At 42.1% G+C, this 27,139-nt stretch overlaps 1 protein-coding gene across 1 annotated transcript in view; it reads right to left on the bottom strand.

Moving 5' to 3' along the window:
• Positions 1 to 27,139, bottom strand: part of tll1 (tolloid-like 1) — a gene marked incomplete at its 5' end in the record, with an annotated part of 60,144 nt that overhangs the window by 17,378 nt on the left and 15,627 nt on the right. Inside the window, 12 exons of the mRNA XM_036516941.1 lie at positions 1,267 to 1,462; positions 3,361 to 3,506; positions 4,035 to 4,151; positions 4,421 to 4,523; positions 6,658 to 6,773; positions 11,623 to 11,747; positions 12,254 to 12,359; positions 13,244 to 13,422; positions 17,562 to 17,679; positions 19,231 to 19,383; positions 20,567 to 20,647; positions 22,347 to 22,457. Coding sequence (XP_036372834.1) covers positions 1,267 to 1,462; positions 3,361 to 3,506; positions 4,035 to 4,151; positions 4,421 to 4,523; positions 6,658 to 6,773; positions 11,623 to 11,747; positions 12,254 to 12,359; positions 13,244 to 13,422; positions 17,562 to 17,679; positions 19,231 to 19,383; positions 20,567 to 20,647; positions 22,347 to 22,457 — 1,551 coding nt within the window. The remainder of the gene's footprint in view (positions 1 to 1,266; positions 1,463 to 3,360; positions 3,507 to 4,034; positions 4,152 to 4,420; positions 4,524 to 6,657; positions 6,774 to 11,622; positions 11,748 to 12,253; positions 12,360 to 13,243; positions 13,423 to 17,561; positions 17,680 to 19,230; positions 19,384 to 20,566; positions 20,648 to 22,346; positions 22,458 to 27,139) is intronic.

Here is a 27,139-nt window from a genome sequence, read left to right as displayed (position 1 = left end):
AAAGGACACAGACAAACAGCATGACCGCTCCTTTCTCAGCCGAGCAACCAATCAGGGAGTCCGATCCGGCTGAGCGTTGTGCCCTTCATACAAGGAACTATCACAGAGAGCCTCACAGCAGCGAATCAGAGCTGAAAATTCAAAATGGATATGAAACTGTGATAAAATGACTATCTAAATAATTTCTAAAATGATTTCGCAATGCATTGATTTTGTAGAGAGGCATGTGGTTTGATTAGTCTAGCTCCATCTGGTTTGTAATGGCAGGATGGAGGTAAGTTTGGACACCCCAAAGTGAAGCAGAGCAGGTAAAGGCACATGAGCCAAGCAGCCCTGTCTAGTGTAAGTGGGAAAATGCACCACAAGAACAAGTTCTAGAATGTCTCCAAAAGAACACACGCATTTAGCCATTTCTGGCCAGCAGCAACCTGACTGGCATTTTTGAGTGTCAACTTGGCAGTACTACTACTTTAGTGGGTATGTCCAAAAACAGACAAACAACACCAACCTCTCCTAAAGTGAACCTGAGAATAACACAAGATTCAAAGCATCCTCTTCAAACATAAGCAAAGGAAACGCCTCCACGGCAACGCCTTGCATGTTTACCTCTGGTTCTTCCAGTTACCCCATATGCAATCAGTTAATTTTAAAAGAAATATCTCCATCATAATTAAAAATGTCATACAGTGTTTATTATGAGGCAGGTTCAGCCTTTATATTGTCTCAAAAAGATGGGACTCTTTTAAAATGCTAATGGAATTATAGGATCCAGTCCTATTTTATCTCTTAAGCTTCTCCTCTTACAGTCTGGGCACAAAGCAATCAGCAGCGTCTGCTAAATATTCTGCTATCTTAACCTTTCTTAATGACTTGTCTCCATAAGGAAATTAGGCACGGCATTGTTGAACCTTAGGACTCAAGATTCGTGTTTGTCCTTTCCCAATAACTTAATTCATTTGGCAGAGTCCAGCCCAGGCTAGCTATTGTCTGAGGCAATCTGGAGACTGGGGCAGAAAAAAATCTTCAACAGAAAATACTGTTCTTAAAAGATTATGGTAATGACTGATTCTGAATGAGACACTGAACCTAAAAAAGTAATTCAACAACAAGAAGAGACTCATATTGAATTAGAAAGCACAATACTAACAGCTTTTTCATGGGACAGTAGTTTATCAATCTTTTACAAAGATGTGGAAAAAGTAATATATTGGTATATATAATATATATTAATAATTCTGTCAAACGCCTGTTTTAGAGTTTGTTTACCTTTGAAAAAGTTAGCAGCAAATCCGGCCTTGTTGACCGTTCCATCCGAGACAAACTTCATCCACAGATTATTTGAGGTAGAGCGGATGTCTTCTGGCTTATCGTATCCACAAAAGCGACCAATGAGAGGGCTGTTTTCCGTGTTTCCATCTCGAACCTCCAAGTAGTCATAGGCACAGCTGTCGTGTCTCTCGATCTGTCACAACAGCACTCAGATTCAGCAATTACATTATATTACATTCATTTAGTGTATCAAGTGTATCCAATTTTGTATCCATATTGTGTGCAATACTGCATACACTACAGTGTGGGCAATTCACATGCAACAAAAATGTATGCTCTCTCACACACACAACCACTCACAAAACATCTTCTTTCAAAAACATGTACCTTACAATGACAAAAGGCCTCACACTGTTCTAATAATGTCATTAACACAAACCGTAGCGCAGGAATTGTGGGTAAACACACCGTAAGTCCTTCTAAATTGAACTCTGGGAGACCTCTGCAACAAATTCTGCATAACTAAGGTCACCACAAGGTTACATCCCAGTTCGAATCAGGAAAAAAAAAGAAAAAAGCACAACGCAGAGGTGCGTAGTGGCTTTTGTTGTCACGCCGCGGTGTTTGAAAAGACGTGACTGGAGCCGCGCGATACGCGGAGCTCCTGGAACATGTGCTTTCTCAATCACGACGCTAACAATGCCGTACGAAAACAGTGGAGTAGAGTGTGCTTTTACGGCCAGGATCCGGCCCAAAACAAACAGGATTTCACAGATCACAATGCCTTCGCGCTGCGGTGGCTTTCCTGGGGCCGATCGGTTGAAATGACAAGATTTGAGCCGGGGTTCGCCGCTGGTCCCCCGGCGGGCACTTTGAAGGCTTCTCGGGCCTTGCGCAGGGGCCGCCACTTTCCTGAGTGTGTGCCTGGTGTGAACCTTGCATGCGTTTAAGAGCCGGAACACCGGCTTCCGCCCCACATTATGAGTGCCGCGCACAGGAGGAAGACGTGTTTTCCTTTCAGGGGCTGCAGAGGCGCACAATAACGCAGGCCCTTTTGAGTGATAAGCCTCAACTGTGACATTTAAAAAGAATACAGAATTTCTTTTTCTTTTACTCAAAGATAGCCGATGGCACAGGGGTGGCACTGAAATCAGAGGGAAAGCACAGACCGAAACCACATTTTTCCCTCCATTATAATTTATATGTGAAATACAGACATTATGTCTATGATTTAGTTTGCTTTGGTGATGCCACTGTCACTGACTTATATACATCGATACATTCAGCATAATTAGGTACACCTTCAATACATAAGGTTACTGGCATTAATCAAGAGTAGGATGGCATCACTTTTAATCTCGCACACCGAGCGGGACACAAGTCTAGTTTCCTGACCACTATGCCACACAGGGCTAGACCGCATTATTTCCTCATTTATTTTCATTCTTTTGGGCTTGAATACATATTGAACATTTGCACCGCAATCCTTTTTGGCACTGAAAAATACACTTCCACTCTTGATTTAAATAAACACGCAGTAATTCAAACAAAGTGGTTTATGCATTAATCCTGCCACTCAACGTGCTTTTCATCTACTTTCATCTCATATCCCCCAGAAAAATGAGAATATATTTCACAGTGCTCATAGTGAACGGGAGGGCCTGCTGAAGCTTTCCCCTGAATCTCAAGGTTTGTGTTTGACCCCTATGCACCTCTGAGTCCTCAGAGAGTCCTGAAACCAATACCCATTCCAAAGGAAAACGTGTGGATTGCAGTCAGGAGGGAATGTTCCCCCTGCTCTCTCTCTAACATGCAGAAAATGGGTGTGTATGTGTGTGTGTGTGTGCGTGCGCGTGTGTGCTTGCATGCGTGTGCATATGTGTGCATGCTTGTGTCTGTCTGTCCGTGCGCATGAGCTCACGTGCGTACTTGCATGTGTGCGTGCTTGTGCATGTCTGTTGTGCTGAGCCATGAAAAAAAAAGAAGGCCAGAACTGCCTAGCATAGCTCAGACGTAATCAACTGACATGTAATCCCTTCCACCCGAATCCCAGCAAGCCTTTGAAAAGAGAGAAGCACCCGGAGCTGTCACCTCGAAAGCCTGAAAACTTAATCCCACGTTGTAGTCCTCCGAAACAGTTATCTTCCAGACGCACTCCTTCGTCGGCCGGTAGTCGTCTGGGTAGTTGGGGGATTGGATCTGACCTGCGTCTTTGTTGATCTCACCTCCACAGATGGCTGATAGCACAGAGACAGATTTAAACAGGGTGGCTGTGAGATGATCAAGATCGAGCTGGCAGGTGGGTCTGACTGAAACCTCTTTATAAAGCCATTGGCGGTTAAACTAGGAGTCACATGGCTGTTAACTAATGAGGACAGAGCGGGGGGAAAAAAAACTAATCAGATCTGTTCTTCCTGTACGAATGAGAAAAATGGAGACTGTTGACACCTCATGAGTTCTCTCCTATCACAACACTAACAATTACCATATTGTTAGCACTATTTTATTTGGCAGAGGCTGCAACCTAGTGAGTATAATGCCAGATGATCCAGTGACAAATGTTCTGAACAAAATGAAAACTACAGCCTAAGAATACACATGATACGTTCCCTGCTATTATGAAGCTGGTAAACAGAAAAAGAGGTATGCACTTAAACATCTGCATGTTCCAGACCTCAGAGAGTGAGTGTATTAAGTCTTCCTGCGGTAACCTTCAGCAGTGCAGTGTTAGTAGGTATAAGATGACCCAACAAAACTGTGAATACCTTCATAAACAGCGGCGAATCCTTTCCCCACCCAGTTGCTGCTGCTGCGGAACTCCACCCACATGCGGCTGTCTGTGGAGGTCAGGACCTCAGGCACTTTGTCTCCACAGAATCGGCCTGCAGAAGAGACGGGGCCACACCGGCTGGGCTGTTAAGACTGGGAAAACCCTGCGCAATGAATCTCTCTCAAGCAATTCAAACTGTCTCTGCATTTCAGTTCAGTCTGTCCCTCCTACTGCCTTGTTCACCTACATACAGGTATTACATATTATAAATAAGGGGTATATCTTAGATACGTAACATGAAAATATTTAGCAAAAAATTAGAGGACCTTGGTCAACATGACACACGACACAAAGTAAATACAAAGCAAGGCATTGTTATACCTAGAAGGGGTGCCTTCCTCCAGTAGCCATCCCGAACTTCAATGTAGTCATACCAGCATAGACTACTTTTATACAGGTCCATTGTTGTGAAGTTCAGAACAATCTGCAAAACAAAATAACACACAACGGTATTGTTCTGCAACAGTTAAATGGAGACGATTTTGAAAGAAACTGAAGGCTGATGCTTTTTATCGCAGAAATATTTCAAAACGGCCGTCAATAATGCTGTTACTGTACATGTGCTCTTACTGTGGAGGGATTACTCCATTCTTGGAACTGAATCGTATTTCAGAATGTTGGTGCCTTGGTAATCTCTGCCTTTTTGTCCTCCTTCATCACTGTCTCAATGGTGTTCTTGCAGAATAACGATATTTTATTGCCTGCTAATCTGTTAAGCAAGATACTTACATAACAAAATTAATCATCCTGGGGCATTCTGTGTGAAATATCTGCTATCTGCAATATGCCCTGGATCTTGTCAGCTTTGAGTTATTCCATTTCAAACAGGACATAGTCCCACCACAAAGAGTCTTTAATTTCTTTATAATCAGAAAGAGTTACCTTTTCACTGCTCAAACATTGTGCTTTGTTTATTTCACAAGGAAATGAAAGGTAAAATACATTGCCAAAAAAGGAGACCTGCTTTTATTCTGTTAATCAAATCTGATGCAAAACTGTGCCATAAGATCAAATTGCCACCCTATAAAGGTGTCAACAGTTCCTTCTAGAGGGTGCTATAGAGCAAAACATGCAAGCAAGGTCCACAAAACTGTAAAACATTCTTAGTGGGTGGTGAGTAAGTATGAAGCAATCAAATTCCAAGGAAAACATACCTTTTGTGGAATGTCATATACTGAATTCCAAAACGAAAACAAATCAAGGCTAACAAACATATTTCATTTCTTAACTGAGAAGCCATTCGTTTGATATCGCAACCAACAGGAGACATACTGAGAAATACTGGAATCTAACCATGATTCCTGCTTCACCTTGGAGGCTGAACCGAAATAACCCCTGAAGTGGAAAGCGTACCTGTCACGTGGTGTGGTTAAAATGAAAGAGGTCACTGTAAAAAAAAAAAAAAAAAATCTCTAATTCCCGTAGATGGAGATTGTGTCCGTGACGGCATGGGGGGACAGGGCAGGCGCTCTTTCTATTATTCTATTAATCAAATGGTAAGCTGATTGCCACTGCGGCACCACGCTGAGCTTCACTGGCGAGAGGCCCGAAGCTTGAGGCCATGTGCTGATGGCATTTCAGAGTGGAAAAATACCTCTGATCAAAAAAAAAAAAGCTAAATAAATAAATAAAAACGGGTTATCGCTACGCAATCGTGTCTTTACGTTTCCAATCCACAGGTAAGGTTGAGCTTATTCTGATGACGCTCCTAAAAAAGAAGCAAACTGAAAATGCACAACGGAGAGAAATGCAAATTCTTCAGATGCACCAATGGGGGGGGGGTGGAAGAACGATGGCCACAGGTTATTGGAAGCGAGCAAAGGAGAAGTCATCGGGAGAAGAAAAAAAAAAAAAAAAAAGAAGGAAAGTGTTCTGCAACACTCTGCAGATTTCCGGAGCCAACGGAGACGAGACAAACCTTTCCAGTTCAAGGGGACAGCGTGGCCTGCACTCCCCGGAGAGACCCAATCAATGGATGCGTGTCAGCACCCTTCGCAGGTTTATTGGTTACGCCAGCAGATTCTGCAGTGCCGCAGGAGGTGGAATGCAAATAGAGCCATGGGTTTGGCTGGCCCCCGCGACGGTGGAGGGTCACCGAGAACGTGCCGTTTTTAGCTCCTTGGGACGACGCGGTGGGAGCCGGGAGCCAAAGCCGGCGGCGCTGACCCGGGTTTAGCAACGTCTTTCTGAGGGCATCCGCGTGCGGGGGGGGTGGGGGGGTGAGGGGGCAGTTTGTACATTACGGATGAAATTCCAGCTTTCACAATGACTGTTCTGCAGGGTGGATTTCATCCAGCCTGGTCTTAGCAAATGTACCATGCATTGGCACGGTCTTTTTTAATAACTTTCTTTTTTTTTCCCTAAAGGTGAATTTCTCAAGACCTGCCTTTTTTCCGCTGGCCCAATTCCTGTGAGTCTCATTTTACTAAAGAAAACTGGACGGTTTGCATTTGAAATACTTACCTGGAAATGATTATCTCTGACACAAACCTACAAGTAAAAACGTATCTGTGTGGTTTTTTGTTACTCTGTGGCAATGAGTGGTAGTACGTGCTTACCTTTTCTCCAGGAGTCACTGATACTCTCCACACACAGTGTGTGTATGACGGGTAACCGTTGGGATAGCCAGGAGATGAAAAATTACCCGTTGACTCCTGTAACGTCTCCCCACAAGCTGGAAAACAGACATTGATAGAATCAAGTCCACTCAGTAATAGTTATTTTAGTCAACATGATACTCCTGGCACCACCCTTGAGGGATAATTACATAGTAGTTACAAAATTGTTAGCGTTTAACAGTCATGTAATTACATGCTGAAACACATGGGTCTGACTTGATAGCTGGGTGTACCCCTATAAGGGAAACTGTTTCTATCAGACAGACAAAGCAATCCAGTAGACACCCCTTTCAACACCCAATATATCATGGATGTATTTAACCTGCTACTTGACAGGCAACTATGTTGGATCTACAAGAATATAAAACCCAGTGAAAATAATTGGCTGAATACAACAGAGATACTTACATTGCAATGTCTGTATTAGTTAACTAGCGTGCCGTAGTTAAGACTGTCTTGCCTAGTCAACATTGTTAGGACTTAGGACTCTCTGGTGAAGTATTTACTCCAACTCTGATCAAATGCTTTGATATTTTCTGTGAAACTACGTTGAATCCTATGTGACATCCTATCACAACAGATGTGTAATGAGGAAATAATCAATATTTCCACATGTGCAGCAAATGTGGCAATAAGCCTAGAAATGTTTTCATTAAAACAACACTTCACACCACGTTAAACAAATAAGACTGATTAGTGCTCTAGGCCTTGCTCCCTGTGTGGACTGAATCAGTCTACTGAGTGTCAGAAGCTCTGAAACAAGCCATCAATTCAATGTTATTAGAAGCATTTGAGCTTAAAATGGCAAAAAAATTCAGCCTAAATATTTCTGGCAGGTTATTTCATAACCTTTGTGCAAGCCAGGGACAAGCCACATAGGTCATGCGAGGTACTGTGTATCCAACTGAACTATTTCCCTCTTCATTTTCACTTATTTGTTCATCCAAGGGAAAAAAATCGATTTGTTCATTCATTCCGCACTCCAATTAGACATGCATGTTAAATTACGATTGTAAGGTAAACTCCTAATTATTTTTTCCCAGTGCCCTTTAATGCCTGTCAGTTTTGTCAATCACAACCCCAGGCGGCAGGACACAGATTAATGCTCTAGAACTTCCCGCTGCGCGCTGAGTGCTGCCCTTTCCTTCTCCATTATCCTTAGCTTCACCGAGAGTACTTCCCACATAGCTGCCAGCCACTGACCCCCCCGCCCCCCCCAGACCCGGCGCGCCAATCGACCGACCAGGTAAGTTCACGTGCCAATGCCGTGTGAGGTGACTCCCCCCCTCGCGACGTGACCGCAGCTGCACTCCGCCCCCCCCACCCCCCGCTCCCCAGTGAATCACAGGACACCGCCACCCTGCAAACTCTCAGCTGATCCACCGGGGGCCTCCTATGCAGAGTGGTGAGCAGAGTGCCTCCACAGGGAGATAGAGCAACGAGGGCCTTCCCTCTGCCGTACTGAGCAGGACTGTTCAGCCTGACACAGGGCACTGCTGCAGGCAGACGGCTTTACACAGGGAGCACCGAATGTGCCGTCTCACCTCACGCCCGGGATTGAAGAACATGGAGGAACAGCTTGTCTAATCGCCAATGTGTGGAAGCCATTTTTCTGCAATCACGCAGCATATGCTGAACGCCAAAAGAATCATGTATTAGAAAAAAGGAGGAAGAGAGGGAAGCAGAAAGAGAGAAAATGATGGAAAGAATGAGAAATAAAGAGGACGTAAGGGAATGAGAGCGAGAGAAGGGCTGAGAGAGAGAGAGAGAGAGAGAGAGAGAGAGAGAGAGAGGGAGGGAGGGAGGCATAGTGAGAGTCTCCACGCACAAGGTCAGAGAAGAGCCCGGAGTGAGCGTGGGGATGGCCCCTGCCTGCAGGACATTCTTCTGGAACACACACACACAGCAGCCCTGAGTCACGCGGCGCTGCCCCCGCTTGCTCCCCTCCCCAACGCGCAGAACCACCGGGCATACGGAGGAGAGCCTTATACAGAGAGTGACAGCGCAGATGTCTGCCATATCTGTGAAGTGCTGTGGAAGGAAATGTGTGTGTGTGTGTGTGTGTGTGTGTGTGTGTGTGGGGGGGGGGGGGGGGGGGGGCATTGAATTCCTTGTCTTTAAAAACACGGCACTTAAAATGATTTCATCTCTCAAGTCACCTCTCTGTGATGGGCTTCACTCAATAACTGCTTCTGGTATGCAGGACAAAACATTGAACAAAATCAAATCAGCTGATTGACCGATTACAGATAGCGCTAGAAGCGGAAAATATGCTGTCCACATGTGGACTTGAAATGATCTGTACTGTGACTGGGTGCAGAGGGAAGCTCAGACGGACGCATCTTTGAAGAAACAGAGTGGTACAGCATAGGAAGTGAGTGGGATGATTAATCTGTGCTCAGATTACAAAGTAGGGAGGCCTGGTCCTGGGTTCAACCCATTCATGATCAGGCTACAAAATATGTCTTAACAGCTCAAAAACACTTCAAAGGAAAAAAAAAAAACAAATGATGATCCCAATCTGCACAGATTATACAGATTAACTCAGTATGTTCACTGGATACTAGGCAGGAAAAGAAACCAATTAGAAAAAAAGCATTTACAGGACGACATCTTTTCCCACAATCCTACCATGCTTTGCCCCAAAGGGAATCCAACATTGCTATCTATTGTACATTTAGAGGCTGAACAATTTACGCACCTAATTTATGTAGCACTGCAGAAACATAAAAATCCAACATAAGATAAGGAAAATCTTCCTCTTAATTCCAGCAAAACCTGTTTTACATCATGCTGGCAACGCGACCACTGAATCACACTGATATTTTCCGCTGCTGTCAGCTGTAGGGCGAGGGCCCCCGCTTGTTAGCCTGATTGCCGTGACCAGAAGTGAAATCGAAGGTAAAACCTGCCATCCCTCCCAGTGGAGCACGCCTGTGATGGCCGCTGCAGGGGGGGTAGGGCTGTCACGTTGCTGCTACGCGCATCCCGGCCCTGAAGCGTTCAAGGCGACGTCTGTCAGACAACATGGCCATCCCGCATGGCTATCTGTAACCTTCTCTTTTAAGGACAACAGCCGAGCCCCCGGTCAAATCGCGGCGCGCTCGAAGGCCGCCGCCCCAGAAACGGGAGAACCACTGCGTGCTACGGCGGTTCGCGTCTCGTCGTTTCTTTTTGCTTTTCATCTGTTGTTGATTACTTCTGTGTTAATGAGTCAAATAATTTATGCTCAAAGTAAAACACAAACGTTTGCTGTACATTCCATCTCGCTCACTTTAAGATGGATCTTTACTGCTGACCAGAAAAATGCCGCGAGGAATTTGTCTTGGCGGCGTTACAAGCAGCGCGCACGCACAGCTCAGCTCGACGCCCCTTACAGTACACAGCACAGCCATGTAGTGACACACTTTTAAAAACAGCACTCTGTCCGTCAAACGGTTTTCCCCGCGCTGGGACACGAGGCTGCGTCAAGCAGGCAGAGCATAGCTGTTTGCGTGACGTCCGAGTCCTTCCGAGGGCAACAGATGACAGAAAATAGATGACATCACCATTGCTGTGATGTCGTACATCGGTGAGCTGGGGAAAGGGTCAGGCAGGCCTGGTCAGGAGCAGCAGTCATTAGAATTGGTGCATCCAGCTATGTTCCGAAGAAGCTGAGATCATCTTCAGAGCTGTCAACAACGACGCTTTTCCCCGAATTGGAGCGCCGATAACGCCCGCTTCCCATTAAGAACGAGAGCTTTTTCCACATGAGTGTGTTAATTTGTGTGTGTGTGTGTGTGTGTGTGTGTGTGTGTGTGTGTGTGTGTGTGTGCCTGACCTGAAGCTGACTGACAGCACAGATCATCTCTCTGACGATCCAAGTGTGGCCGTGTGGACCCAGACGGCAGTGAGGTCATCACGGAGCTGATTTATTCTAAACAGTGCGGGCGACCCTCCCTCTAATGCGCAGGGACAGCACTTCATCACTCACGCGTGAACGCCGCAGACAGACACACACACCCAGCAATGGCCCTGGGGTAACCTCAGAGTTGGCCACAGCATGCCAAAACCGCAGACCTTCTGAGAAGATTTGGACAATCACCATTTCACATTCATCTGTGCCAGTTCAGCTCAGCGCACAAGACTGGGCGTAAGGCGTTTGAACAATATGATTCATTGTCCCAATGCATGTTCCAAAATAAAAAGTTTGTCCTCAAACATTTTCTTCAGCCTTACAACTCATTTTCATCAACATTACATGGAGGGTTATTCAATCTGAGTACAAAGCTACAAGGTATAAAAGGATCATATTAATGTCAGTAATAAATAGCACATGATTTTTTTTCAACCATTCAGATTTTTTCATTGTATTCTCTGGTTGAAAAAAAGATATTTCAGACATTACATTACTGGCATTTAGCAGATGCTGTTATCCAGAGCGGCTTGCATTGGTTACAATTTTTTTAAACAATGTTATCCATTTATACAGTTGGATTTTTGGTGAGGCAATTGTGAATTAAGTACCTTGCCCAAGGGTAAAGTAACAGTGCCCCATCGGGAAATTGAACAGGCAATCTTTTGATTGCAAGTCCTGCTCCTTAACCACTATGGCGCACTATGCTACACTGCTACACTTACTTCAGATTTGTTAATTATATTAATTCTGCATTCAGAATGAATTTGATTGGATAGTCTGGGTGGAACGATCTGGTTGGCCCGTATTTCCATATCAGCTCAGCGAAGATTGTGTTTCTCTCCGCTAATTCCACATTCGAATACTTCATTTACCCAGTTCCCGAGGGATCACCACCAATCAGCTAACTCCAGCAGGCGGCTTACGGTTTAAGCTCTTTCAGGGAGCAAAGTGTAAACGTAGAGAGGCACGGCAAACACGCACACCCTCCGTTACGTGCATAGCAGTACCTGGGCATCTATACAGCTTCCTTGCCTGTGCAATGTCTCCTTTACTCAGTCTCGTCCGCTGTCCGATGGCAGGCCTGATCCCGTTCTCGTCACGGGAGGGAAGGATGGTGTCCAGAAACATGCCCCTGGTGAGCGGGAAAACGAAAGCAAAGTCATGCTGAAGGGAGCCCCACATACACTGCCTCTGTTTTCTGTGGGAGGCACATTATGACCTGACAAGCTGGTCTCTGAATCTCCAACCCACAGAGGACATCGGGAGATTTAACGCTTTAATTATGACTATCTAAGGGTGGATGCATTACGGTAGATGACCAATTTCCAGCAGACATATTTTGTATCACTAAAACTTGGAGTGTCATTTTGAGGGAGCTTTGGGTACACCTTTGGATATAATATGGGTATTTAATACCTCAATGAAATAAACATAATAATTATAACCTATTAATACTGTATATTAATGGCTCACTTAACTAACTTAGCTTTTTCCTTTTTACCACGTATGAAATCATAAAGGCATGAAGCATGAATTCAAAAAGGGTGTGCTTTTCAGGAAAAAAAAAGAGGAACACTGCTACTGTTTGTGGAACAGAAACACACTGAGACTCAGAGATAAATAACCTTCGATTCCAACCTTGAGAAGGTGTTCCTGGCGTAGTGCATAATGCTGTCGAAGTCATACGGCTCCCCTAGAGAGTTCACCTCCCCAGGTTCCATCTTAAGAAAGTTGTATTCCTGCCCTGTAAGCAATTTATACAGAGATGTTGATTAATCATCCAATAAGGTTGGTGTGTGTGTGTGTGTGTGTGTGTGTGTGTATACTTTGTGTGCATGCCCAAACACCTTGTACATAACTGTCATTTTGAATACTTTCTCTTGCTTTCAACATCTCATTTTCCAGCGAGAATATTTATACGGTTCTTTCACATAATAAAAATGTGATAAAATAAAAAATGGTGTCAATCTTACCCATATTTCTGAATCAAATACATACTAAATTTTGGAATTTCTGGGAAAGCACTTAAATCCAAAGCCAAAGGCACTTAAATCCAAAGCCAGGATGTTATCTGGAGATTTGTTTTCTCTAAAAATGTGGCCCATCATTAATACACTGCAAACTTGCACACAAATTTTATACTTTTTATCACGCCTAATCCTGCTTTCCAAATGAAACATGTAGATGATAAAAACTGTGTTTTAAAAAAGTATAATTTAGGATCATTAACAATATTTTCTCTGCTTTTAATCATGCCCCCACGCCCCACTAAAAGGTACCACAGTGTCTTATGTGTGATATAATGTGTTTAAATCTTTACTTAGAAACGCAATAAAAAATAAATCATTTTCATTTTTACATAGTAAGGGGTTTCCCACACATCTGAGGCATTACCCATAATTCTGTGCCAAACAGTATACCTTCCCGCTACGAGACAGGCAGTAAAAAAACATGATATCTTAACTGCACTAATCCTAACAAAGACCAGGAATGAGTAAAAGCTGAACCAAAGGCCTTGTAGTCATTCCCAGGGAAAGGTCCATGAGGAATATGACAGGTGTGTAATTTCACATCAGATCTGAGAGATGTCTGCCCTGGGAAACTGGGGAAGCGTTAGAGGACCCGCACCTGGCTGAATGTTATCTCTGATGATGGTCACATGATCGTCTCGGTCCGGCCGTGTGTGCTCGTGCCAGAAGCCGATCACATGTCCCAGCTCGTGAACGACGATGCCGAACTTATCGCAGTTCTTGCCGATGGATATAGCCTGCGGCCCGTTTCCACGTCTCCCCACATAGGAGCAGCACCTGCCACACAAGGAGAGAGGGGGTCATGTCTCTTCTCTTACTCACAGCAAAGCGCTACCTCTCAAATGGCTCCGGTTCCCCGACAAAGGAGCTGTGGGAGGACTAGGCCTTCGCTCCTCACTCCAGAATGGAGACACAGGGAGCCTCAGGGTCCAAAGCCAAGAACAAGCAATTGTTTATTTCTTGATAGCTTGCCAGTTGAAACTTAATTAGCCCTCTGCACAGAACAGAAGAAAAGATGGAAAAAAGATGGCATTTCAATCTGACATAACAGAAGAACACTTCATTTGAGGACCACGGGCATTGTGGTGTGAAAACCTGCAGGAGTTCTTCAAGGCATTACACAACCACAAGTGTTTTTATTCTATTATGATGGTGAATGGGGCTGGTAAATGTACAAGGGACTAGCATTTATTAACCTCATTCTGAACCTTGTCATTTAAACGTGTTATCTCCCATATGACATCATTTGATGATCTCTGCGCTTGTTTTCTTATGAAAGATCTCCAAAGTCGCTTGTTTTGCAATGGGGAAAAATAACAAAAACTTCCCAGCGACTGATGACAGCTTGTTTGCTGTGTCTGAGCCAATTCTCCAAATAGATTCTGTATCTGCACCATACAGCCAAGGGCAAACGCCATCCAGACCAGAGGCTAAATACTGCTGGTGGCTCCTTGCTTTGCTCTTATGAAGGTAATGGGCATACAAATATTTGATCTTTTCAAACATGCCACATTTGTAGCAATGAATACATAACATCAGGAGGGGTTTAGAATAACGTGGGGTTTTGTGGGCCATGTATGTTTTTATTAAATGAAAGAACAGCAGGGAAAAAGAAAAAAACCCACATTGTTTCTAAAGACCTTTACCGGCACACAAATAAGCAATTATCACTATCAAAAATTCTTACATATATGACTGAGATATGAAAAACCAATTAGCAAAAAACTGTATGGAAAGAAATCAACATCAAAAGAACTGAGGATAACGGCATCAGTTTTTCATCACCAAGTCTGTAATCTGTGTTTTCCTTGAAACAGAGAGTTGAACAGTTCGCAGCAGCAAGCAAAGCTGATTAATGTTAGCCTGTTAACGGCAGCCCGTTCTCACCTGAGCCTCATATCCCAGAAGCTCAGAACACCCAGAACAATATTCAAAAATTGTGACCAGGTGCATTGTGAATGTGCTGTGAAAACGTTTAAGAGGATCTGATGACAGATTATTTCTGCCAATCGCTGGAGTCAGAGCCAACGTACCTAGAGAAATTATTATTGTTTGGGGGGTTGTGGAGTCTGTCAGTGCCTCAAAATGTGGCTAAAATGTCTTGAGCTGTGTGATGCTGCCAAATGAAAAGTGGACCACAGTTCAAAAAGCTCTACATCTTCCGATTCTGTCCTGTGTGTGCTTCTGCCTTGGTGCTCCTGTCTTGTTGCCATTGTGTCTTTCTTATTCTACGGCTCACTCAATGTCTCTGCGCTATTTTCGCTCTACAGGAACCATCTTGTCAAAAACAGCTGCTGGAGCATTTGCTAGTACATTTGCTAATTAGTCATTTTTCATTGGCTGTTGGCAGTCCCTCTCCTAAACTCTCTCATGACAACCACTGCTCAGTGCAACTGTGCTAAAATTTTCTGACCTGCCAAGAATCGAGTCGCAGCTAGAAGGTGCTCGTGAGAGCAATTATCACAGCACCTGACGCAAGCTGATAAGCTGGCACACAGCTCCCAGAGCAAATGGACTGAGAGTCTTAACAGTAACCATAGCTATCCAGGCCAGACCGAGGCTAAAGCTGCATGCTGAGCGTTCTGCTCTTCAGCTGGTGCTTTCAGTGAGAGGTGCTGCGGTGCCTCGGTGTAATTACTCCACACCTGGCCTGTGCACGACATGCTCTGTGCCCCCAAACCAGCTTCGAATGACTGATCCACATAAACACCATCACCTCAGACAACGGTATAGGTGGCCTCTATTTTTAAGGCTGGATTATGACACCTTAATCCCTTTCTCTTTATTTGCCAATGATAGCACACACCAGCCCTGCCAAAGGCTACACAATGATGTGGCCGACTTTGTTTCCACATGCATTTTCTGTGCAGCCTAAATATGCAAACTGTCTCCTGCACCTGTGGCAATAATGATAATTAAAGGTGCCGCACGCTACAATTACGCAACGCCACAACATGTGCTGTACTCCAAAGCTCTGCATTCTCGAGCCGTGTTTATTTCCCACGATATGCTGAAGCTCTTTTCATGACAACATGAGGCTTTCCTAGTCTGGAGCTGACTTTCTGATCCATCCTCACGATCAGATAATCCAGCCTCCATCAGTTCGTGTGACCTGCACTGCTTCTCTGGAGAAATCTTTTTGTGTCTTTCGTGACGCCCGTACTCAATGGGCATTTAGGTTTGTCATTTGCCTGTAAGGAAATTTTCTGCTTAGACAAAATTGCTTGTGATCTTATTTTGAATGTTTTGGAGGAGATATTCCTATTGTGATTTCAATGGAGAATTCATGAGTGGAAATAAAACAATAGTCTCTGAGATTCCCCAGAACTGACTATAACCTGCCTAGTCATGCAGACAAAAACAAAATAAAAACATATGTGGGACATATTCATAGCAAGATATCACATGGGAATCAGTCAGAAAAATGACCAAAATGCTATTATCCATCAATGAAAGAAGCATGCAGGGAAAGGTCCATGAGGAATTGATTTCGCACATACTGTCAGCATTCCGTTGCCATGATGATTATAGTGAAGTCTCATGCCAGTAACAACAGCTACTCAAGTCCAGTGCACAGACTGCTGCATGAAAAATACATATGATACAGCTCACAGGGCATCAGATTCCCTTCTAGACATTGTCCCATACCAAGTCCCTGACTCCACAATAAATCCCAGTTCTTCCCTACATAAAGAACTCTCTATTAAAAAGCACTTTCTAGTAACGATGGTAAATGTGCTATTTCCTTTTCCACTTGTGTCCCCTAGTTCCTCCTGCAGAATTTAACATGTGAGAGATCCGACCAGCCAGTATCGCCAACCAGAGGTGCACTGCTGTCTTCCTGGGGGTTGGGGGGGGTAGCCCATGGTGTAGTCTGTGCTCCACAGCAGCTGGCCTGCACGATGCACAGACACAGAGATGCCATTCCTCGCACAACAATAACTGACGGGGGGGGGGGGGGGGGGGGGAGAAATGCCCAAAGCACTGCTGGTGCGGAGGCAGGAAGGAAAATGAGCCCATTGTTGAGTGAACTTGTCAACTCTCATTGTGACCGTGCCATTATTGAGTCTTCTGTTCTTCAAAAGTCAGCAAAGATTACAGACGGAGAAAATAAAAGTTGTCTGCATGCACGGTGGGTAAATTCAATGCTCATTCAACAGCTTCGGTTTCAGCCTGGTCCGATGTGTACCAATTTACCACGGTACAATACGTTTACTTTTTCAACAAGCAGGTGATCTTTCGGAGGTAACAAAGAGACGGCTACTTAAAGCTGAAAAAAGACAATGCACTTAGTTTCTCCTCGAGCACATAATGAAAATGCAGATGAGTGCCTTTTCTTCACAAAACCATTCTGACATTTCCCATCGTTGCAACAGAGGTGGATGGAGTACGTGAAAGGTTACTGCTGATCCAGACCTCTGTATCTTTCCTTATTACAGGATTTAAATAAATGCCGGTTTGATAAGTGGGGTTATTACCCTCGCAGAGCTATCATCTTGACTGAGAGGAAAGGTCTACGTTGGAACATCATGTTAAGCTCTATCAATATGAATGGAGAGCTCTCTAACTAAATTACCCCCGTCTTAGTTGAAGTCAGACCTTCTTGGGAAAGTGGCACACATATTCCAAGGCCCTGTCTCAGAAAACACCCCTTCTTTTTCTACTTTCAGTCAAATGTACAAATCTGACAAACCGAAAGACTTCAAGTCGATGCTTGACCCGCCCTCCGTAACCCGAAGACAGACATCAACAGGACAGCAATGGAAGGCTTTGCAGATGCTGATGCGATTTCACTCGCAGGCCCCGCTGTGTCCTAAAAAGCAGGGCTTTAATCTTCCCCCCGTCGCCCCTCCTCCCCTATAACCTGATTACCCTGCACCCGCTTAATGACTTCACCACAACAGAGGAGCGCTCACCCGCAGGGCCTGTATGTGAAGACGATGTAGCTCTCCTCGTCTGTTTTCTCTATGAACGTGACGCAGGTCTGCTTCTCCCAGTGTCTCATGGCCTGTTTGAACATGGCTCGCTGGCTGCCTGGGGGAAGCAGAGACATACACACTTTACACACTCAGAATACACACTCAGCAAGGCAAGACAGAGTCCCGGCCTTTACTCCCAGAATCTGCCTGCTAATTGGTGCCAGTAATTTGTGCAGAGTGAGCTTGTTTTGGTTTTGTTTTTGTTTTGGGGAAAAAATAACTAGCATACAAATGTCACCATCTCAATTTCTTGCAATATCTTGCAGAATTTTTAAATGTTTTTTTTTGCAGATATAGTTTTTTGTTATTTCTTAAAAATAGGACAGTTTTTTTCTGCTCTCGCTTTGTTTTCAAAATTGCAGCGTGGCAGAATCATCCTTCATCTTTCTTGTCTTCGGCTTTAGACGATTGTTTCTGTTTTTTTAAGCACAGGCCCCTAACTATTATATGGTGCACATTTGATTAATGTAAACATAAAATATTAAATAATGCTGCAATAAAGCTCTGTGGTATTTGCATTGGTATAATTGTGTTATTTTCTAACCTTTAACCTTTAAAAGTGAATTCATATTTTTTACCCTTACAAACTGTTTTTCTGGTTATAACCTAATAAACCATGGACAAGCTGAACATCTTAATTATGTAGTATATTTATCCCACTACAGCTTAACTAATGCTGCTTCTGTATTACGTAGTGCACACTACACTTTAAATGCACTTCCATAAAACAGGCTGGATTGCTTAATGGCAAATGCACTGTCAAGAGACTGCCAGTGTTGCAGCAATGTTACTTAATGTTCAACCCCTTTCCAAAATTTCTTTGCAGGGACACACTTCAAAAATTGAGGGTCAAAATATAGCATAATTTAGAAATGCAAACAAGCCACTATTAATACAGTGTCACCACACAGCACACATGTTACATACATGGATTCTTACCAGTTAAATAAAAATGAGGAATCAAAGACTGCGGATTATGGGGCTAGCCTTTAATCCAGCTCTGAACACAAGTGAAAACTGCTTGCTGCAAGATGCACTTTGTCCTCAGGCTGAACTGATCCTTAACCCCCTAAGACTGCTGGGATCTCCAGGCCCCACACCAAAGATTACAGTACCAGGGCTTTGCTTCCCCGCTGGTCAACATGGGGGAATCCATGTTCTTAGAAACCCAATGGAGGATTGTTCAAACCCACAAAAACGCTACTGTAAATGTTAAAACATAATTAACCCTGTTAATACAGGATTATGGAAAGTTTAGCATCTACTGTTTAAAGGGGTCTTACAGTAAGGTTGTGTGAGGGCAAAAGTAAAACACGGGGAAAATATTTGCTTGGATATACCAAGAATTTATCAGTGAGCCTTGTAAAGTACATCCATCAGTTGTGTTCTTGACACATCTAAGCAAACAATTTCCCAATGTTTAATTCTATATCTTTTAGGAAATTATTCCTTGTCGAAAAACATCCACACTCTGACTGAAATGTAAGTATAAAATGATAACAGTAGGCTAAACAAGTGAACCTTTATCAGTGGAATACCCCAAAAGCACTTATTCTGCACTTGTTCTTTTCCCAACCTCCTTGGAAGCAAAAGTGGCGTAGCTCACCAGTGAAATTCGCTCCAATAACATATGGAATGACTCCTCCAGGCCATATTCTCTCTGCTCTGGAAGTGGCGGCTCGAGGAATTCTGCTTTTCTGAATTTTCCCTGAGGATTTTGGGCCTGCAGGTTCCCTGGTGGAATTTTTTTGCCCATTGTCTGTGAGATAATTGAGATATCCTTTAATTGTCTCAAGAAACAATAAATCACTTTAATGTAGGAGAACAGAGGAAAGTAACTTATTTTTTCTTGTCATTTATTGCAGAAAGTTAAACACAGTTATTGATACCAGTGAAACCAAACAGGAAGCCATACTTATAAAGAGTAGTGGAGGTAGAAAAATGAGATGCGTAGGGATGTTCATCAAGCCATTTTGTACAAAGCAGGTTAATACCTGTTTGACATTCTGAGGGCCTCACTCACAGATGTGCAATAGCTATGTATGGCATGAAGTCAGGATTCAGACTAAAGTTTAAAGTCCAGCATTTACTCTTTAATAATAAGAAGTTAATATGACTGATGCTAATTTGATAATGTAAATAGGGGATTCGCTGTAACTAAATAGTGCTATTTTAGTGTAAAGATTGTAGATCGATATGTTCATTTGAAGTTAAAATTGTCAACAAATTTTTTTCATACACGTCAATTTAGGACATGCACACCAAGACAAAATGTACATGCCCTAATAGTTTGCATCAGCTTAGGCAAGCACATGTTTCCTTGCGTACTGAAAATGACAGCTTTGACTGTATTTCTGACAAATAATTAAAAAGTTCTGTTCTGTAAAATGTTTTGGTTATATTTGTGCTGTTGTGCTAGCTGTATTTTGGAAGCTGTCATATATGCCTCTGGATATTTAGTGAAATGACATGGCTACTCACATGACTTATAAATCAAACATTTTTGCCAAATGAATTATGCCAAAATGAATTATAAGCAAACAGTATTCAATCACATTATTATGCCCTCTCTCCCACTGCCTTGGACTAAATTTAAGACTCCATCTGATCACATCACCAAATCTATGGTACAATATCAAAGACAGAAAAGCAGCCTTCTTTTTATCTGTGGTTATTCTATGATGGTTATTTTCTAAGTTCCAGCTCCATTTTTAAATATTAAAGTTCAGTCTTATACAATAAGTACTTATCACCTATCATCTGTGAATCCAAGTTATTGTATTCTTATCTTTTTAAATTTAAAATCTATTATTTACCTATCCTAAACAATTCTCTTTTCCAAAGAAAATATTACACCTAAGGTACCTAATGAGGTACCTAATGCTTAACTAAAATATCTGATATTTGTGCAATAGCCCCAGAATAAAAAAAGAAGTACTCACCCAAACCCAATCTTCGTATCCTGTCTAACAGCAGGTATAGTGATCCTTTCTTTTTAGCTATGTCATGTTCACCTAAACCACCTAGAAAGACAGATGGAACAATGGAATGTAAATCATACTTTAAAAATACCCATAGATTAGCGAATCTTTCTGCAGTACTGTGATGACTGTCATGTGCTTAAGCATTCAACGGAGGACCTTTCAGTGTTTGTCAGTTCTTCTGGAATGTGGTTATGCCACTATTTATCAACTTTATGTGTCCAGGTCATCCTAACAGGCTGCATGGAACCCACTCAAGGACAACTCAGAATTATGCAGCTACGATCAGCCAGCAACCACACTTATTTGCAATTATTCCGCCCCCAAAATAAAATTCACAGGAAGTCATGAGTGCAGCCTTTTTTTTTTCTTTTTTTGGCTGGTTCAGATTAGTGTGGAAAAATATTGGACTTTTGTGCGTATGAATTGCATGCTGGGTTTGAGCGTGCTGAGCTTTACCTCAGATAACACGGCTCCCCTGTTCTCTCACGCTGCGTGCTGCAGGTCGGGCACATTCCAGCCCCTGTAGAGAGGCAGAGAGAGCAGGCTCTGCTCTCCTGCTACCCTCAGCCTACCGCTACTTAGCCTCCGTAAGAAGAGAGAGGTGTGAATATTTTCTGTTTATCTGCAGCCATTTTACATTTCATTAAAATGGCAAAAATGCAAGTACCTGACAACACCTTTTTTTCTTGGCAGAGCGAATTCATTGTTATTTCAGAGTGACTGAGACAGAGCTGAATGTGTTTCAGGACCACATTTTTTAAGTCACAGTCTTTGATATTTGCAAAGAATTGGACAGTTCCACAGCACTGCAGCAAATCTTACTGCACAGCCCCCAACGCCGCACACTACATGGACGTAAGGTCATAAAAATCACTGCAAGTCCAGTAACCAGATATTGGTACTTGTAAATTTGAATTAGGACACATCATCCATCTTGTGTTTATGTTGCCTTGTAAATAATCCAACGCTTTCTTCAATAAACAGCTGTGAGTAGGTGTTCTGGGCTGTGAATATAGTCCTCAGTGTGATGATGTGGTCGCACACTCTCTCTTCTCCTTGGAGCCCCAGATCTGGGTCCTACAGGATTGTAATGCATTCTGAAAGGTGGAGGGGGAAGGATGGTTCCTTATTGACAACTGGAGTTCTGCCCAGGTTGGCTGACTCAGCCAGCAAGTGAGGTGTGAAATACTGCATTTCCTCTTTATTGATGTCTAGCACGGTTCAGTGGCCTCCTGCCAAAGCTTCTCTCTGGCTGCTCTCTCTCTCTCTCTCTCCCTCTCTCTCTCTCTCGATCTCTCTCACTCTGTTCTTTTTTTTCTCCTCTCCTTTCCTCTCTGAAGGAATGGAATGTCGAAGCCAACAGGAAGGCCGGGAACAAACAAAACTCCAGAAGTCAGGTCTGAGGAAGAGGCTGCGCTCAGCGTATACGTGCAGCAAAAATGTCGGAGACCAGACTCGTTGAATCAAAGGAACTGTGACTCCTCTGCCTGGCAAAGCCCATCCATTCCGTTTGTTTCTCTCACCTCCGTACAAGGTTACCAAATTGTGCAATCGGTAACTATGATCCCAGAGGCTGGAAGTAACCTCATATATACATATATATCTCAAGTTTCTTTGTGTGATCATCATAGTACTGTATTAGCACAGATCTAATGCTAAGATTTTGAATGATTAGGCTTGAATTAAGCAGAAGTTTTTAAAATGTTTCTAAATATCTCAAAAGATTTTCAAAACTTACCTGATGTGTGGCCTTGTCTTTCGTTTGTATGGTGAGTGAGGTCTATTGTTCTGTCGATCTGAAACATTTTCAAATCTTCTTCATCTAAGGCGATATCTCCCCAAAAGACAGCTATAAAAAAGAAGTTATCCATTTTAGCTTCATATATTACAGATGAAACAGTATTAAGATTCTAAAACTGTCTTATGTATTTGTTGTGTCTTTAATTATCCTGTAGAGTACTGTAGGTGACATAAAAATCAATTCTAAGGTTCCTCAGACATAATATCCACACATACATTAAAACCCAGGGATCTACATGGTTTATGTTGAAATCGACATTAATAATATTCATTCATTAATATTCATCCATCAGTCTATATTCATCCATCAGTCTATACACACATATGTATCTCATAAAGGACTGTGAAGTCATTGAAGGTCCAGCATGAAGTAGAAGCCCACAGTCAGATAAAGACTGAAGCACCACTTTATAGAGTGTGTGAACATGAGATTATACCAGTGATAAAGATGTTTTTGTCAATTGTGCTTTCAGGCTTAAGCCATTGTTACATTCCACAGATTTTTTTAAAAGGGCCTGTCTTGCCAAGACTTCATGAATGGATTTTCATGAAATATGTTTTTATTTAATGAATGTTTGGTCACTTCCATCCTTGGGGGTATCAATACCAAGGCTTTTATTAACTGTTTCTGGCAGAGCACAAATAAAAAAGCTACAGCAGAGAATCCTAGAACAGCCATTGTGTATTCCATGATGGTGTGGAATTCTACGATTTAAATTCCAAACAGGTGCTTTCATAAAAGATAAAAAAACAAATGTGTCCGTATTTCACTTGTGTCTGTCAACTGCTACCTTCGAAGAGTCTGTTTCACAGCAGTATCATTTTTTTCCAGTAAACCAGAAAATGACAAAAGTACATGTTAAGACTGGATAAGATCTAATACTGGCACAGAAGCTCAAAGCTGTGTCGAAGGTCTGCCAAGTAAGGGACATCATAACCTTGATTTAAAACAATAAACAATGCAACATCTGTACCGCAGTCTCTCTCCAAATTCTATTCAGACACTCCCGTAATTAAAGAAAGGACACATATCACAATTCCAACGATCCCCAGAGTACAGTGACATTCTTCTGCTTAACTCTTTGCTTACTGGTTTTGAACAACAGAGCAAAGTATGGTTCAGAAGGCCAACACCTACATGTGGCAGGTTTACATCAGGCTGTAGGAAGAACCTTACAAACGTTTTGCTTTGGTGAACTCATAAAACGTCTATTAAAAATGAACCATTAGGGTCTTTAGTAATATTATTTCCAGAAAACCATATTTATTCATTTATAATACCATAGACACTCCACGAGGGTTAGCACCCAAGCTCTTATGACTTTGTACTGGCAGGAGGTAGCAGCGTTCGTGAATGGAAGAGACACATTCTCCAATGTCAAAGCAGGCCATTGACTTTGGAGTTCCAGTAAATCCATTGCTATATAAATAGAGAGGCGATCTGCAGAGGAGCAGCACTCCACTAGCTTAATGCAGAGGACGTGCTGCAAGGAGATTGATTTAGAAATGTGACCACTCTTGCGGCCTCCTGCCTCAGGGGCATTAAATACTCACAGAACCAATTCTCCAGAAATGTCACCCTGCGGTTCGCAAACCCCCTGAAATGAGGTTTGTTCCTCGTCACCTAATCTCTTTAGCCGCGCGAGTTGTAACTTCTTATTGATTACTCATTCCAGGTGCCACAGGAGAGAACCACCACTTATAAGCTCCTCAAACAAGCAAAATACAATTAATTACCCCGAGGAATTTATGTAGGAATTTATTTTGCAAGGCTTGTACAAAACATGTTGTAGCTATTTTGCAAATCAACCGTCAACTTCAACACTATTACGTCAAACTGGAGACAACCTGAAAACTGAGAACACACTATAGTTTACAGATAACCTTAAAACAAAAGGTGCAATGCCAAATCTGAAGATACTGTAATATATCAATACTACACTATTGATGAATACAACATAAGTATAATGTTAACGTTTAAAATTTACAGCATGTCGTTTTCATTAATACACTATTCATGAACACAACATAAGTATAATGTTAACATTTGAAATTTACAGCATGTCATTTACATTAATAGAATCATGATGTGACTGGAAGACAAAACTTTTGGTACCATTTTTCAGCCAGACAATATATGGAAAATCACAATAACCTACATTTTCTTCATGTTTTTTCTATTAATTTTGACACTACAAGACATACGGAAATCACCATGTGATTATTTCATTTCCTCAGTGACCCTTAGAAGACAGAACTTCAATTTTATACAACAACCAAAGCGCATACAACAGCCAAATTAAATCAACTCTCTCTATGGTCTAATGAGCTACTCTTTTGCAATGAATGATTCCTTAGATTGTGTGAGTTATCAAGCTTTTTTCAAGACACCCTTCAGCCAACATTGTTTTCAGTGCTTATCCCCCTTAGACTGTCCTTCATGTTTGTGGATTTTTCCATTTTCATCAGTGACACTGTAAGGGGATTTTATAATCTGGCGAGGTCAATATCATGGCATCCCCTGTAAAGATGAATAGAGCTATGTTCTGTTGAATTAAAAAGAGAGATTAACTCTGGACTTGATATGATCTCATTGACATTTTCACACAGCTTAACCTTTGAAATCAAATAGGTGCAGAGAATTTCATTCAGGTTCTGCACATATAGCTTTGCAAGAAATCATTGATTTTTTTTTTTAAAGCTAAAAATGGCAAACTTCCATGCTTTCATATTTTTCTGCTATAATATAAATGCACGGCTCTGTTTTCATGCAGTAGTCTGGTGAAGTGAATTGAAGCTTTTACTGCCAGGGAATGCATTCCATTTCCTCAAGCCATTGGACGCCACATCATAAGTCCACACAGACACACAATCTCCAAAAGGAACTCAGGGCTACAAACATTTTCAGTATTTTAGATTACCATGATTTTTTAAAAATATATATATGTATTTGAATTCAACTTTGTTTTCTGTAAAAGGTTAATATCCATATGAAATGAACTGCAGGGAAATGAAACCAATTTAGTTGGACATACCCAGAGTAAATTGTCAGAGCAGATTTATACACATACATTATATTACATACCTTTAGTACAGACATTGTTTATACAACAGTAATAGGAGCGTCTGTGTATACTGCAGTTAATTGCTTAAGTATGCAAACATAAGTGTCCTAATGTTGTGATTAATGTCAGTGAACTAGTTCTGGACTTGGTAAGCAGATTAAACGCTTATTAAATGTTTTATAAATGACATATAAAATGTCTGTTTTCCCATGCACTGTGGGAAGCTTCGGTTGTCATTATTACTTCACATGAATAGATTCAGACAAAGTATGCAATGTTTGCACATGCAGTCTGTTGAGCAGTAATAATTTACAACTAACTGAATATAATAGAGAACACCACTGTACTTCCTGTAAGGTTAATCAGGGACATAAGTGAGGTTATAGTAACTCCTATAGTCAATGCTCACTGGATCACCACAAGCCAAAGAAGCAAGCTTTTGTTCTCTCAAGGCTTTTCACTGGGTGGCTGTGGTTGGAGTATATCTAAGTTGAAATTTTGTAGAGGTCAGACAGACTCTTCAACCCTCCCTTAATCACATGTTTTTCTCATCTTTACAGTTTTTTTTCATTTCCTATGGAACTTAAATTATATTATATAACTCTGAACTGAAACAAAAATCTTGAGATAAATTAACCTGTGGAAAAATGTATGCACATTATATCCCTAAAGAGTGTCAACTGGTTTGATCTTTAATTATGCTTGTTTATGTTTTCCCCTGCTATCTGCCACCTCCAGGCTTAGTATTTTAGTGAGTGCATGCCAGCCAGTAGTTGAGAATCAATGCCAAAGTCAACAACTTTTGTTTGAACAAAACTGTAAAATAAAGTAAAAACAACAGATATAATTCACTGTGTATGTGGAAATATTTAATTGGATGTCTTTTTAAACATAGTCAGCTAAGATGTCAATCTGTTACAGAGGGTGTTCTATATTATATAAGACACCAAACCTGTTGCTGTAAATACCACTACACTGCAAAACTTAATTTCTAATTTCTATGCACAGCAATAGTAGTGCATGACAAACAATTCTATATACCAACAGTTTCTTAACAAGTAGAAAAAACCTGTTCACTGGTCTCAACTGGATATACTTTCTATTATGTTACATAAATGACTGGCAGTTGTTACATGATGTAAGCTACTTTTGATGCTTTCACAATGATCTCACAAGACTTCCAGAACATAATTGTGAACTACAACAAACAGGTTGTCTTTTCCCTGGAGCACACAGTCCTTAGAGAGTGGCAAATAAAGACAGCAGATGGTGTATGTGTTTGGCGGGGGGGGGGTTGCTTGTGATGGAATTTTTTTCAACGGGATCTTTCGCAACAGGTCAAGGTTATAAATCTGCGTTTCCATGTTCTTACTGTGTGAGTAAATCTCTCAATTATTACTTTTTTTTTTTTTTTTTACAAATTTCTGAGAGGCTATATCATCCCACAGTGTATAGCTTAACTTAGTCTAAACCCTTAGTCCCAACAAATATATAAACTGGGCTTCAATGGAAATTCTGCGACACGTGCCAAACGTCTTAGGTTACACCAACCAATTTATGGCATGGTATCTTACATCAGTCACCCACCGTAATAAATCAACTGAACTGAGTCACGAGAAGAGTGACGTGTGTGTTGGGGGGGGGGAGCGCGAGGCTTTTTCCTCAT

The sequence above is a fragment of the Megalops cyprinoides genome, chromosome 22 (assembly GCF_013368585.1).
Source record: "Megalops cyprinoides isolate fMegCyp1 chromosome 22, fMegCyp1.pri, whole genome shotgun sequence".
NCBI classification, from domain to species: domain Eukaryota; kingdom Metazoa; phylum Chordata; class Actinopteri; order Elopiformes; family Megalopidae; genus Megalops; species Megalops cyprinoides.
This window is presented reverse-complemented; position numbering and strand designations above follow the sequence as displayed.